Below are 13,873 nucleotides of genomic sequence, written 5' to 3' on the forward strand. Positions count from 1 at the left end.
AAAAAAAACAAAACAAGGAATTCCGCTACTGACGGCATGGATAAACGATTGAATTGACTCTAAACCGGCTGATCAAATACTTTGTAAATATTGCAAAATGAGTTGAAGGCAAAATTAGTTCACGTCGATTTCTTAGGGTTAATTAAGAATTTTTTGGGAAACATCTGATTTAGCTCTTTGACTTTAAAATATTTGGTGATAATTCATAAATTGGCAAACAATGCAAACGAATTTCATTCATAGAAAAAATAACACCACGTGAATCGATTCAAGTTTTTATAGAACAGAGAAAATGTGCAGACAAACGTTATGAAATTGAGGCATTATTTACCATCGTCAACATTTATAGCTTTTCACATGGGAACTCCACACAATAGTGGCCATACGCAAGAACCGCTTTAGAACTTTCATCAACCTCTAAAGACGCGTTTTGCTCTAAAATGAATACTTTACAACTGTCATCAACCTGTAAAGTAACCATTCGCAAGCCCGATTTCAAATTTGAGATAGATTAGTTTCTTGGAATGAATGATAAAAATTTTGTAATTTAAATCTCTTGATAAAAGCTCACTTACCCATCTTTCAACCGAACTTTTTTTTAAATCACATATTTCTCATTTTGCCCAACCTAGCAAACCTAACAAACGCCACAAGAAAATTGCGTCCAAGCTCGCATAATCGACATTGATTGTGAGTGACAAATAAACTTTGGTGTAGCAAAAAGATTAACGTAAATTGTATACCCGATCCCGTTTAAATGAAATTATTTCACAACCACACTCGAATTTATTAATATTGAAAAGTCTTCGTAACGCACACTTGAAACAAAAGAACCGACGATAATGCAAGAATTATAATGAAATTTCTTTCAATTTTTACACTTTTCACAGTTTTTCACTGAAAAATATTTCATTAATTTATAAAAATTCGTATTTTTGCGCAAAACAGGGAGTTACCGGCGAACAGAAGCAAACTTTATTAAGCAATAGTAAATTAAACAATGCTGCCAAACTATATCGTAAGAATTAATCGATTAGCGATTTCAGCTTTTATCGCTAATTTAGTAATTGATTAATTAATGATCATTCATTATATTTTTACGATATAATGGAACCGATCCCTGCAAAATGGTTAAATCGATTACGGCTTGTCTGCGTTCCTGTCCTTCCAAATATTTTTTTTTGCATTCAGGAGCACATATGACTTACTAATAATTATTCAATAGACCCCCGAAGAAGGATATGTGTATCTGAACTGCGATTTCTTATAAGCACCACCAAAAACTGGGATGTGCCAGATTTATTGATCCAACAGAAGTTCATCTTGATTAAACGTGTTTTTACATAAGAACATAAAAATCGTATCACATCTATAACATCCCAGTTTTTAAAATATGTTCTTTGATCTAGATTAATATGTTTTATATTTAAGCCTTTTTTTCATTTTCACAATTTTATCCGCTCGAGAAACAAGAAAGTATAGATTGATCGTATATTCAGATCATTTGATATATATATTTCTCGATTATTTTGCATACTACTGATAGGAAATATAAAACATTTTGTAGGCACCTAATGTAAACACATGCAATATACATGACTTCAGGTATTTTCATTAAATATTGCAGTAATTTTCATGCATGAATTCACAGAAAAATTTTAATATGTATTCAGGTATATATGCATATATACGTGTATATATACATGAGCGCATATATTTATGTAAAATGAAAAAGTCCAGGGAATTTAATCTTTTTCATGTTATTTTAATCAGTTATTTTATGCTTCTGACAACGGAAATGTTTTTTCAAAGCCATGAGGCGATAGCACAGTCGTATATAAAGCGAACGGGTTAACTTTTTAAAAGAATTTAAAAAAAAAATCGTAGACAAACGCTTTTTTGCTCTCTTTGCAATAAAAGTGGTTTCAAAATATTCAATGCTTCTTTATTTAAGTGAAAATGTCATTTAGAAAAATTATTCAACCAAAAACTCTTTCTCTCCCTAAAGTAGTTTTTAAACATCGTACAGTTGGACGTTTTAAAATTAAGAAAAAATATCTTAAATAACTTTCTCATAAGCACAAAAGACAGCTGGAAAAAAGGACAAATCAGCAAATTTTCACTTAAGCCATCCAACGAGTTTATTTTTATTTTTTTTTTTTTGTAAAAGAAAAGCGTTTATCCAATTCCTGAAAGTAGAAAATGGTAACAAAGAAAAATTTCATGATGAGTTATAAAAATAATTTTTTACACGCACGTAAAGCATTAAGAACAGTTGGAAAAATCTTACTCGACTTAAGACAATTCTTAAGATTTTTTCTAACATTGATCTACGTACAGTGGATGGCGATTTACGTCGAACAGAGAATGTATAAATCAGGTCAATAAATATCACATCAATGATGGGTAGAAGTTGATACATTAAGTCGAAGTTTTGTAAAAATACTCTGTGTTTAAGCACAGCAAAAGAAGAGGCAGAATGTGTGACGAAAAAATTCTCCTTTGTCGGAATCGTATCCTTACCGTTATAATCTTCAACCGCCGGCAGCAAAATGTTACTAAGCATTACTATAAACAAAGTCCTGTTGCTTTTTTCGATGAGTTTATCCTTTTTATATTCATTCATTCATCTCTTACACAGCACGAGGAATAAATTTTTGTTTTTTAATTAATCCCTTATGAAGATTGAAATGCGAGGATAAGCAATACAGACCTCATCACTCGGTTTCATGTTATTCACTATATTATTATTGCCTGATGCTAAGTGCTAAAATCAATCATTGCTCACTACCATAAGTAAGGATTTTGCACTCCAAAGGGTGCTTTTTATAATCCGCAAAGAAACCGTGATGTTTTACAGCTGACTCATACTAAGAGCTAAAATCAATCATCGCTGGCTATGATAAGTAGCAATTTTACACTTCAAGAGTGCTGCTTCATGATCCAAAAAGCAAGCAATCAAAAAAAAAAAACAAAAACAAAAATTGCAAACGGTCAAATTATGGCTGCCGCATTTGCCTTAACGTATCATTTATCGGCCACCCTCTGTCTAGTCTCTCTACGTATTTTTCAGCGTTACACACAAAACAACCAACCCCCGAACTTATCCGCTCCCTGGTGATGTGAACAAATTCCAAAAAGTTAAAGTTTTTGTTTGATGTCTAATTAAATTTTCTATTATTGTTTGAGGAAACCATCCTCTAGCCTTCGTAGAGGCAAAACGGCAGCGGCTAGTGCAAATAGCAGATTCATTAAATATGGTTGTTTTAATTAAAAGTCACACTACCACCGCACCCGTACACACACACACTCAACTATGGAATTTAACTAATATGTAAAAATTTTAATTGTAAAAGCGAAACGTGAAAAACTGAAAAGCAACATTTTTTCGGAGCAACCTTTATAAATAATTAAAAATATTAAATTAGTCGTAAAAGTCAGCTGATCACTGGATTATGTTTCAATTAAACTGAATTTTAATAGCTTTGCAAAGGCATACGTTCTGTAAGCAAATAGTTAAGGTGTTCTTCATGGTCTTCGCTTCAAATCGAGTCAAGGCCAGGCAGAAGCCTCGCCAGCTAAATAAATTTCCTTAAGTGAATAGAAGAACTTATATGTTATTTTTGTTATTACTCTTGTTGTTGTTATTACTTTTTTTTTTTTTTTTTTTAATGTGCAACAGGAAATTGCTGAAACAAGCGCAATTTCTTTGTAAAAAGATTTTTCTCGTGTTGTTCTTCTTTATGTTGTCGCTATTCGGGCAACTGTTTGCACAGTAATTTCGCCTGAAGAAATGGTTTGCGTGACAAGAAAAATAAACACGCTCTCGAAGGAAAAAGAGCAAAGGAAGAAGTACATATAACTTTATATAGGATCTGTCTACATTTTGATCAAGATTTTTATTTATAAATCAATTTTTTTCAAATTAAATGATTAATGAATGAATAGTAAAATCTTTGTTGCGCTTAGCAATAAGGCTCAAATTTGGTATTAATTTGTACTTTCGCCAGACTAAGGTAAGAAATTAGTTAAATCGATTGTGGAAATCACCCACGATTCCAAAGTAAGAAACTTTTCTTCTATTCCTTCGGCTTAATAATTTTCCCTTCGGTCATGTTAGATGCGGGGAAATATAATAGATCCATATTTATTGGAAAACTAGTAAGCAGAAGGAGGTTATCCAAAACTTTCCTTTAACTCAAACTTTAAATTTTCTTAAATCATTATACCAAAAATGTTGCCTATATTCTAGTTGAGATATTACAAACGCGCCACAATCTAACATGCAATTACATTAAGGATCTTGCATAAAAATTCCTTTCAGACACATAAACATTCCGAGACAAAAGCCATTTGAAAAGGGAAAAAAAGCGGAAAAAGAAACCATAAAACGAAGTTGTGGTAAACTCTATTAATGAATCAACTCTTTGCATGCGTTTATATGTGCGTTGTCTACTCCAGGCGTACATGTCCGACAGCATCAGCATCACCGAGAGATAGCAAGCCAAAAATTGAAAAGGAAGACATAACGTATTCCTAACGAAAGCAAACGTTGACATCAAAAAGCATGTATTCGGCGTAGACACACACATAAATGAGTTATGCCTACAAGCGCATTTATGTCGGCATGTACTTTCGAACATAGAGAGCACTTGAAGATTCGAGTTTTAAGTATCATATCTGGCACCATGGATGTATGTATTACAAATATTAATCAACCCGATATCTAGCAAATGAATTATGAGAATATCCGACGACTCCGTATGCATAAAATTATTTGAGGAGGACTAGTTTAAATTAGTCGATTCTCGAATCGAGATATCAGGTTATAGTTTATAAAAAATTCTCATCGGTTGCTTCCACTTTTCAATCAGGCTAAACGCTGATCGCAGTATTAGGAACATTAACTAATTAATGCAAAGACTTTTATTCCACGTGAAATTTAGCCATCTTCACTCACGTTTGTCATATAGAAATGCGCGTTAAGCGATAGTTTGCTCTTTTGCTAGAGCGAGATTATCCTCTGTACTATATATTGCTTAAAAGCATGAAGTGTTGTAAAAGAAACAATTACACAGTAAACTAAATGCCACTTAAAATCCTTTGAAACATTAATGAGAAGCACGGACGGATGGGTTGTTTTCTGTGCTGTTGTTGTTCCAATGTTAATAATCCGAAATTACATTGAACTAGCTTGACGTGGGCAACGATTCTAGATATCTCTTTTACCGCACTCCCGAGCTGGTATCGAAACATTCGATGAGAAGTAAAAGCAATTTTAGTTTCTCTTCTTCCGTCTTCTTCGTCATAAATGACAGCAAAATTCACTTAATTATAGACTGAATTCAATTAAATACTTTTCCTATAACTTTGGCTAATAAGTAATTATCGTAACCCATCCCCCCATCCATGCTCGGCATATTTGCGTTTGGTTGTGCTATCCAATAAGTGTTTTGCTGTTGGCGATATACAAACTTGTTGCCATTTAACATTTTCGAATCAATAAACCTCCGCACAGACCTTGGATGTGAGTTCACCAAGAATTGATTTTCATTTTTATATGCAATACAAGATAGAAATTTTCAAGACTTCAAACGTAGTCGTCAGGCAAATTTTATAAAATAACCCTTAACGAAAGAAAAGAGAGAGAAAAAGGAAAGAAAAATCTTATAAATTAAATTAGGCATACGGAGCATATGCTGACGTCCTGTCTGACTTCACACCATTGTCTCAGAATATCAGAAATGTACACATTTTTAATACTTAATAATAGCTAACCACAATGGCGTGTTATTTCAAAACTAATAAATCATTTAAGTGGATACGAACTTTGTTGAATATCTTACCATTAATTAACAGTAAATTTAATTGAAGAGAATAACGTTCGTCTAGTTCACGCAAATGCACGCTAAGTCTGTGTGCCAAAAATTTCCTTCAAGTTAAGTTTTCTTCCATTTTTTTTTTTTCTTGTTTTTGCTAAACCATAACGAACCGAATATGCCACATAAGTGAAAGGGCCTACGCAAAGGGAAAACAAAAAAAAAAAGAAAACTAGAAACAACACAAAGAGAAATAAACTTTTCAAGGTAGAGGAGAGTGAACTTGAAATTACTTATGTACATATATATATATATGTGTGTATATATTTTCATTTATAGACAACACATCGTCTCACTGGTCGCCATTTAATATTTTATATTTACTCTGAACTGAACAACAGTCAGTCAGAAAAAGGTCAGCTGGGCTGGGATCCAATTAGTGATAAGAATCGCAATGTACGCCATATGCCACACGCCATACGCTATACGCTATACGCTATACGCCAAAAGTGTACAGGTTTCGCTTTGTATTTGTCGGCAACGTTTTCGTCGAAAATAAAACACAATGATTATAGCTGTTACCACTGAAAGACGGTCGATTGCGTAAACTTGCAAAAAGCAAATTGAAAAGAGAGAAAGCGAAATAAAACAAGTAAAAAAACTACATTTACCCATAAATACGTTTCAAATACCATAAACACCCACAATAGATCAAAAGTATTTCTAAGTCAAACTAACGAACGACATCATCATCATTGCGGCTAATTGCAATAATAATAATCTAACTTATAAGTGTTGCTTACGAAAAACTGATGTTGAAATTTGCGAATTGTTTTGTGCTTGTAAAAGTCTTTGTTGACATTGCGGGTCCGCAGCTAATGTACAAAAACTCTACAATTTGAAATAAATTAATTCCAGTATATACCAAATTAGCTTGAGGCGATCTTAGCGGAAAGGAAGCGGATTTGGGATTGGCAAACACAAAAGACAAGTGGAAATGAAAAGGTGCCTCGCAATGCCAATGAATGTATGCAAAACTATTAGACTAAATGTAGGTATAATTAAAATAAAATCTTAAAAACGGGCCACGCGGAACCATGTTAGCTCCGGTTACTTCAATTTTTATCTCACTGCCTTGAAGAGTTAATAGCAACTTCAAAAGAGTGTCGAGCCATTTAAAATCGTTTTTCCGAAAATATAATCCGGACTTCGCTACATTTTCACTGATTTATTCAATAAATTTTCGTTTTCCTTTTTATGATACAAAATTTGTAACCTTCAACCGCATAGTAAGGAAAGTCAAGTAAAACTTTATTTTGCGAGTATTTTCTCGCCTCGAGTTTTTGGTTCATGGAATTTCAAAGAATGTCCATAAAAGCATATTAATAAAACTATTCAACTCGCTTCGAAGTAAATGTTTTTATAATTAATAATAAAATAAATATTATATATAGTTATGTAATTTAATATAAAACGTAAGCAAAGGAAGGAGGGCTGAGTCTTCGATATGCACCAATGCACATGCTTTACACTTAGCTTAGCACTTGCGAAAATATCTTTTGAAGGCTACAGCCTGGCCAAGTAGGCTTAGTCCGCATGCCCGGGTTTAATTCCAAATGCCACAGATCATAGTGAATGTTCAGTCCGAAGAACCATAACACTTAGCGGCTGGGGCCGCTTGATACCTCCCACTCTCTCTTTACACTTCTTCTTGACAATCAACATGTTATACGTGTCAGGGCCATTCTCTGAACGAGTGGTCATAATTTCATAAAACAAAAGGTAGCGTTAAGCTTTCTTATACTCTTAAATGTTTGTTTATAGTGTTAATATAGTGAAATCTGTTGAAATATTTTTCAATTCCAATTAGTTATATTCTTCAATATTTCACAAGAGCAATAAAATTTCAAGCGATAGCTCCTTATTGGACTCTGGATGAATAAGAAAAAAGAATTTTTAAATTTTTTGCGCACATAACGTTTCGAGAACGTATCGCTTGGACTCATAAGGCTGACAATGTAGATGAAAGGTGAAAACCTCTTTTTAAGTTTAAATTATTAAAGATTAATTTTATAAATCACATCTCTACGCACATATACACAATGTAAATATGAAATATTTTATTGATTTAAAATGAATGAAAACTGGCGGCTTTCATGATAAGCATAATAAATATTACCTGCGGCCATCTACACCTGTGTCTATACATGTTGCATTTAAAAACGATTTACAAAATGGCGAAAGCTATCGAAAAGAGAATATTTACGTACGACTTTAATGTGTCTTTCAAAAAATTATCCCACTCGGCTACGTGTTAGTTAATATTTCTGACCGGAAAAATAATTATTTTTCAATTAAGAATTTAATTATATTCTCTAGTTTGTTTTATGGCTAATGAACAATGGAATTGCATTGGCATTGTCTTGCATATCAGAGATCCCTTGAAATATATATATATATATATATAATGGGCAGAGATCACGAACTACTGGCACTAGCCATAGAATGGCAAGCGTAACTTGCAGAGGAGTGCAATTAAATGCGAAAATTTCAAAATAAGGATAAACAAGTGTTCAACTATAGCCACGGAAACTCGTATAATTAATAATTAATCGGAAAATTTCTAATATTTAGATAAAGGATTCACCATAAGGCGCATACAAATCTGTCTCCGAATTTTGTTTTTTTTTTTTTTTAATGAATGTGTTCCATACTGTGCCTTAATGTTTGTCTCCTCTTTGTTTCTCTATACTTTCTTTCCAGACAATCTAAATATTTGCAACTTGTATCTGTCCAGAACGTAAAGAACTGACTGTATTCTATACTACTACTCTACTACTCTACTACTACTACTACTACAACTACTACTAGTACTATCTATTACGAACAAAAACAACATAATATACTCAAATCATAAATTTCACAGCGATTTACACCTTTAAGCCACAAACACAATATAACAACGAGAATAAGAGCAACAAAATCAAACACTTGGAAATTAATCTGCACAAAGAATAAATCGAGTATAGAAAGAAAACTACCAACCAACGTTAGCGGAAATAGTAGAACAGTAGAGCACGAGAGAGAGAGAGAGAGAGAGTGAAATAGATAGACAGAGTAGAACAAACTCAGGCGTAGAGGATAATAACACTAGTGTTACAGTAACAGTAGCGGTGAAGATGGTATTAATGAAGCTGATGATGATTTCTCAAGGATAAATAATTCTGATGAATAATTGAGCATTCAGTGCATCATATAAAACGTATTAGAATAAAATCAGAAAGAAAGAAATAAAAAACAAAGGAGGAAAATGTCGAGTGTAAGTTTAATGCAATATATTACGATGTTTATCGTTTTTTATTCAAATTCTTTTATTCATTTTTCTTCCCTTTTAAATATGTATGTATCGATACAATAGCTATTGTTTATGGACGAATCGAATGGTAACAGTATGTATGCTACGACAGCGACAAGAACGGCGCCAAATGCGAATGCGAATGCGAATGCGAATGCGAATGCGAATGCGAATGCAACTAACAACAATAACACTAACATCAATAACATCAACATTCACAATAATAACAATAATTTAAATGCGAATATAAATAGTATGTCAAACAATAGCATCAACAATATCATGACGGCTGCTTCAAGTGCAGCAGCAGCAGCGCCCGCCTGCCTACCTACAACTGCCTCAAACGAGGATCTTAGCCAAAGTCTTTCCGAATATACGGACGCCGATGAAAGCATATCAGCACCAACTGAATTTCTGGCCGAAGTAAGTTTAACAGAAGCATAGAATGAATTCTCTGACGCAATTAAACTTTGTTTGAAACTAGATAAAAAGGAAAGTTTTCTCTCCTTTTATGCTTTTCACTTTTTTTTTTCTTCCACAAAATCATTCCTCTTTCACATTTTACGCTTATCAATGACAAACTGACTGTGTAGCTCTTATACCCGACCCCGGAAAATGGTCTGCCATTAGCTTTGTCTTTTGTGTTTATCAACTCATTCAGACGTCTCTCCTCCGTCAGTGCATGACAACCGTTCTGATTGTAAACCTCGCAAAAAAGTTTGAGGACACGGTTCATAAATTCGTGGCTTATGATTTTACATAAAATTTGCAAATGGGGCTTGACTCGTCTTTAATAGCTGCATAAATGTAAAAATTTGAAAGGAGAGAAGACGAGTTCGGCGAACACAAGGGACTTCTGTTTAAGGCGTAATAAAGACAGTTATCGGACTTGTATAAAACTTCACTGTGGATTGGTCTGCTAGCTGGTTTACTATGGGTGAAGCACTTTGCGATTTTTAAATATTTTTGCTTACTATGCTACGGGAGCGACGATGCGCCCTAAACCGGATTTTTCTTTCGAGCTCGTTTTCATTTCTTTACATTTAAACGTTGAACATGTTAACTCAAACCTTACATAATAGAAGCATTTCTATACAAACTCAGTTAATACCTTTCGTAGCATGGCATGGCGTTGAAAAATAAAATTAGTTTCCTTTTTTCCACAAATTTAGTGTTTCGTTACACACAGAATACTAAAATAAGGCAAAAAACTATAAATGCTTTCAGTCGACTCTTGAATACCCATCACAATGTATGTGTCCAGTGCATTTTAAATTTAAATTGCATTTATAGCATTGCATGTCATGCGAACGAAGGCGAATAAGAGGAGAAAACATGCAGAGGCGTCCCCGCAATGATTATACGAAGAAAAATGGCTGTAGTGAAATAAATTTACTCGTGTTATTTGTAAGGCCATCACTGGTTAGGTCCAAGTGTTCCATGAATGAAACGTCACTCTGCTGTTACGTAAGGAATAAATAAGCGGTATTCTCTTCCATGGTATACTTGTTCTTTGGGGAAAGAAAAGTTTTCCGCTTTCGATGGTAAAAATACTAATAACTGTTTAAATATTTTAATACGTATGTGGGCAAAGTTTTCTTTGCTTGTTTTCCTTTTAAGAGGGAAAACATTAAAATCATAATTATGAAATTGTTAAAGCATAAAATTAATTTTTATTTGCAACCTCCATTAAGCAAAGGGGCGGCTTTTAGCCGAGTGTAATAAACAAACTTCTGTAAGCTTTCAATGTTGTAAACATTGGCAACTGGAATCAGTTAATATGAATGGTTTTGTTTAAGTACAAACGTATTTGTGTGCTTGCTAAAGAAAAGAAAATCATTGCTACGGATTTTTTAATTTTCACTCTCACCGCTCTCAGAGAACAGAAGTATGCTAATTTTGTCTTTCTTTTGGTAACCGGACGGATAGCCATTACATAGGAAAATTCAAAGGTACATTTTTGAATAACTCATATAAATTAAAACACCCTTCTGTTGATGGGAGACGCGTCGATGTACGCCTTACAAGTTGTTAACATTCGTTCTTGTTAATGGCAACGTGATGCATATTCAACTCTTATCTCAATTTGCTTAAAGCAATGTTTTAGCTGACTAGTTGTGACTTTTCATTGTGAATTTCCATGGACTTGACCATGATATGGCAAAGATCTAAATCTATGTGAGGCCTCTACACAAGCTGAATAGTCAGTAGCGGCATTCGGTTTCGTTTCTGTCCTGAACTAGCTTGCAAAACAAGCCCCTAGCAAGTATCTAACTATCACTAACTAACTAACTAACTAACTAACTAACTAACAATATATATATAAATAAAGATTAAACGATTCAAGTGTAAATTGAAAACAAAAGGGAAATAATTTCTGCAAATTTTTGTCAACAGTTTCTCTCGGCTGTCATGCTCAAGGATTATAAAAAAGCTTTGAAATACTGCAAACTGAGTAAGCAAACAAATCTGATATAACTTTAGACTTTATAACGGAAGTTTAATAATAATAATAATAATAATAATAACTGAAGTTTTTAATTCAAAGCAAAAATTCTTTTTATTTCTTAACAAAAAAAAAAAAAAAAAAATTATTCTATTTTGTTAGTTTTACAATACGAGCCGAACAACGGCACAGCAAAAGAGTTTTATCCTCTGATTTTGGATAAACTACGAGGTAAGATAAGGTAGAAAGAAAATACAAAAATGCATTTTTTCTTCATGGGAAAAATTTCAACTACAGGCACTAATTCGAGTGATAGCGATGAGAATTATAATAAATCTTCCTCTTCGCCGGAATTAATATTGGAGGCACCTTCTACGGATCCCTCAACGGGCGAAAGTGATGGAGCAGAGGTGCCGCTAGATGGACAATCGCCTGCACGTATGATGCATGTTAATCTGACTGTAGGTGACATTGACGATAGTTATGGTGTACATGAAGACAATTCCTCAGGTGCGGATCCCAATTCAAATTTAAATAGTAGCAGCTGCAGTGGCAATGAAGAAGGCGAAGCCCCTGGCATTAGCTGTAGCTCAGCAGGCGGCAGCCTAAGTGACTCAGCCGAAGATAACGACGACGCGGAAGACGTAGACGATATAGACGATGATGATGATGATGATGATGACGATGATGACGATGATGACGATGATGATGATGTAGATGATGATGATGATGAAGACATTATCAGCAGTAGCGGCGACGATTTACCCGTAGACGAGCAACAAATTATAATAAGTGATGCCTTGGAACTTGAATCTTCGGCTAACGCTGGCTGTGGCATGATCGCTAATATATCAAATTCGTCCCGAAACTCTTCAAGCGCCGACAAAGGTGCTAGCAGTCGTAGCGATAATACCACTCATTCTTATTCAAGTCTTTTGCTTTTCGAAGAAGAAGACGATATTGTGCCCACAAATTTACATTTTCTTAAAGATTTAAACACACCCGATCTAGATGTCAGTAACGGTATGTCTGTACTTGCATTTCTAATTAATAAATGTTTTTGTTTATCTTTAATATATTATTTACCGATATAGGCAATAAATTACCCTCCACCTCGTGCAGTGATTCGGAATCACCTACAGAACCTCTAACACAAAGATTGGCAGCTATTTTACGTTCAAAATGTGGCGTTGGGCATGCAGAAGTTTAGATTTATTCCCGATTCGCGAGATTTAAACACACATACACACACACACGCACACACGCACACACGCAATCCGAGCATTGATTCATAATTCTTATTTAACTAAACTTTTAAAGAATCAAATTCTATAATCAATCTCTATCTATCTATCTATCTATCTATCTATCTAACTATCTATCTATCTAACTATCTATCTATGTATCTGTCACAATCTTTCTCTTTAACTCTTATATACATATATTTATAGATCTGTAATTTAATCTATTTATTCAAAGCTAACTATGAATGTAATGTTGTGTGTTTGTGTTATGATATGCAACCTTAGAATTTTTCTAATCGCTTATTTTTAGATATATTTTTATCTAGCAACACAAATTGCACTAACAAACTATGCATGCACATGTGTACGTACGTACGATACGTACGCAAATGAATGCATTAAAGTATGTATGTCTTATAAACATTATAAAAGAAATTTAGTGAGCTTATTATTATCAGATAATAATTTAGTAAACAGATTATTAATATAATTATTAAATTACGTATGTGAAATTCAATTTACGTTTATAATTTGTACAACTTAAGACATGAATACATGCATAAGGCACATCAGAGGAAGGACACCAATCAATATCTCAGAACATTTTAATGACTTAACTCTCGTCTAAGTTCGCTTCGTATACTTCTTATCGGAAAGCCAATTGCATTCCTCACGGAGTACATTCTTCTTAAGGATAAACAGCAGAAGCAATGTAACTCAATGATATCCTTCCGTGTTGGCCTCATTTATTTCCTTTTCTTTTTTTTTTGTTTATTTCATATTCAGTTGAGAAAAAATCTCTTCCCATCGAACAATTTCCGGGGCGGACGTACAAAAGTCCGAAATTTTTCATATTCTATTATTCGATATGATACAAGAGCTTGCTTGCTGATGGCCGATAGAAGAACATATCCTACACAACGCATTGAACATTGAAGTTTTATTTAAATAAAGCAAAAATTGATCAACTTATGCATGTATGTATAGACAAGTTATAAATTTAATATTT

General features: G+C 33.6%; 1 protein-coding gene across 5 annotated transcripts in view; it reads left to right on the plus strand.

The window, feature by feature from the left end:
• LOC119634907 (putative uncharacterized protein DDB_G0291812) overlaps window positions 1–13,873 on the plus strand; it is a 26,510-nt gene extending 12,637 nt beyond the window's left edge. Inside the window, exons 1-8 of one of the 5 annotated variants that reach the window (XR_005246994.1) lie at window positions 6,609–6,870; window positions 8,583–9,138; window positions 9,238–9,597; window positions 11,572–11,629; window positions 11,783–11,851; window positions 11,918–12,643; window positions 12,715–13,576; window positions 13,651–13,873. Coding sequence is in view for 4 of the 5 variants with exons in the window: in XM_038029332.1 (XP_037885260.1) it covers window positions 9,130–9,138; window positions 9,238–9,597; window positions 11,572–11,629; window positions 11,783–11,851; window positions 11,918–12,643; window positions 12,715–12,830 (1,338 nt within the window). In the remaining variant the exon portion in view is untranslated. Of the gene's footprint in view, window positions 1–6,608; window positions 6,871–8,582; window positions 9,139–9,237; window positions 9,598–11,571; window positions 11,630–11,782; window positions 11,852–11,917; window positions 12,644–12,714 lie in introns of those variants that run through there. The other 4 variants (XM_038029331.1, XM_038029333.1, XM_038029334.1 and 1 more) reach the window with 4 other exon arrangements.

This window comes from Glossina fuscipes, unplaced genomic scaffold (genome assembly GCF_014805625.2).
Source record: "Glossina fuscipes isolate IAEA_lab_2018 unplaced genomic scaffold, Yale_Gfus_2 3, whole genome shotgun sequence".
In the NCBI taxonomy this organism is placed as follows: Eukaryota; Metazoa; Arthropoda; class Insecta; order Diptera; family Glossinidae; genus Glossina; species Glossina fuscipes.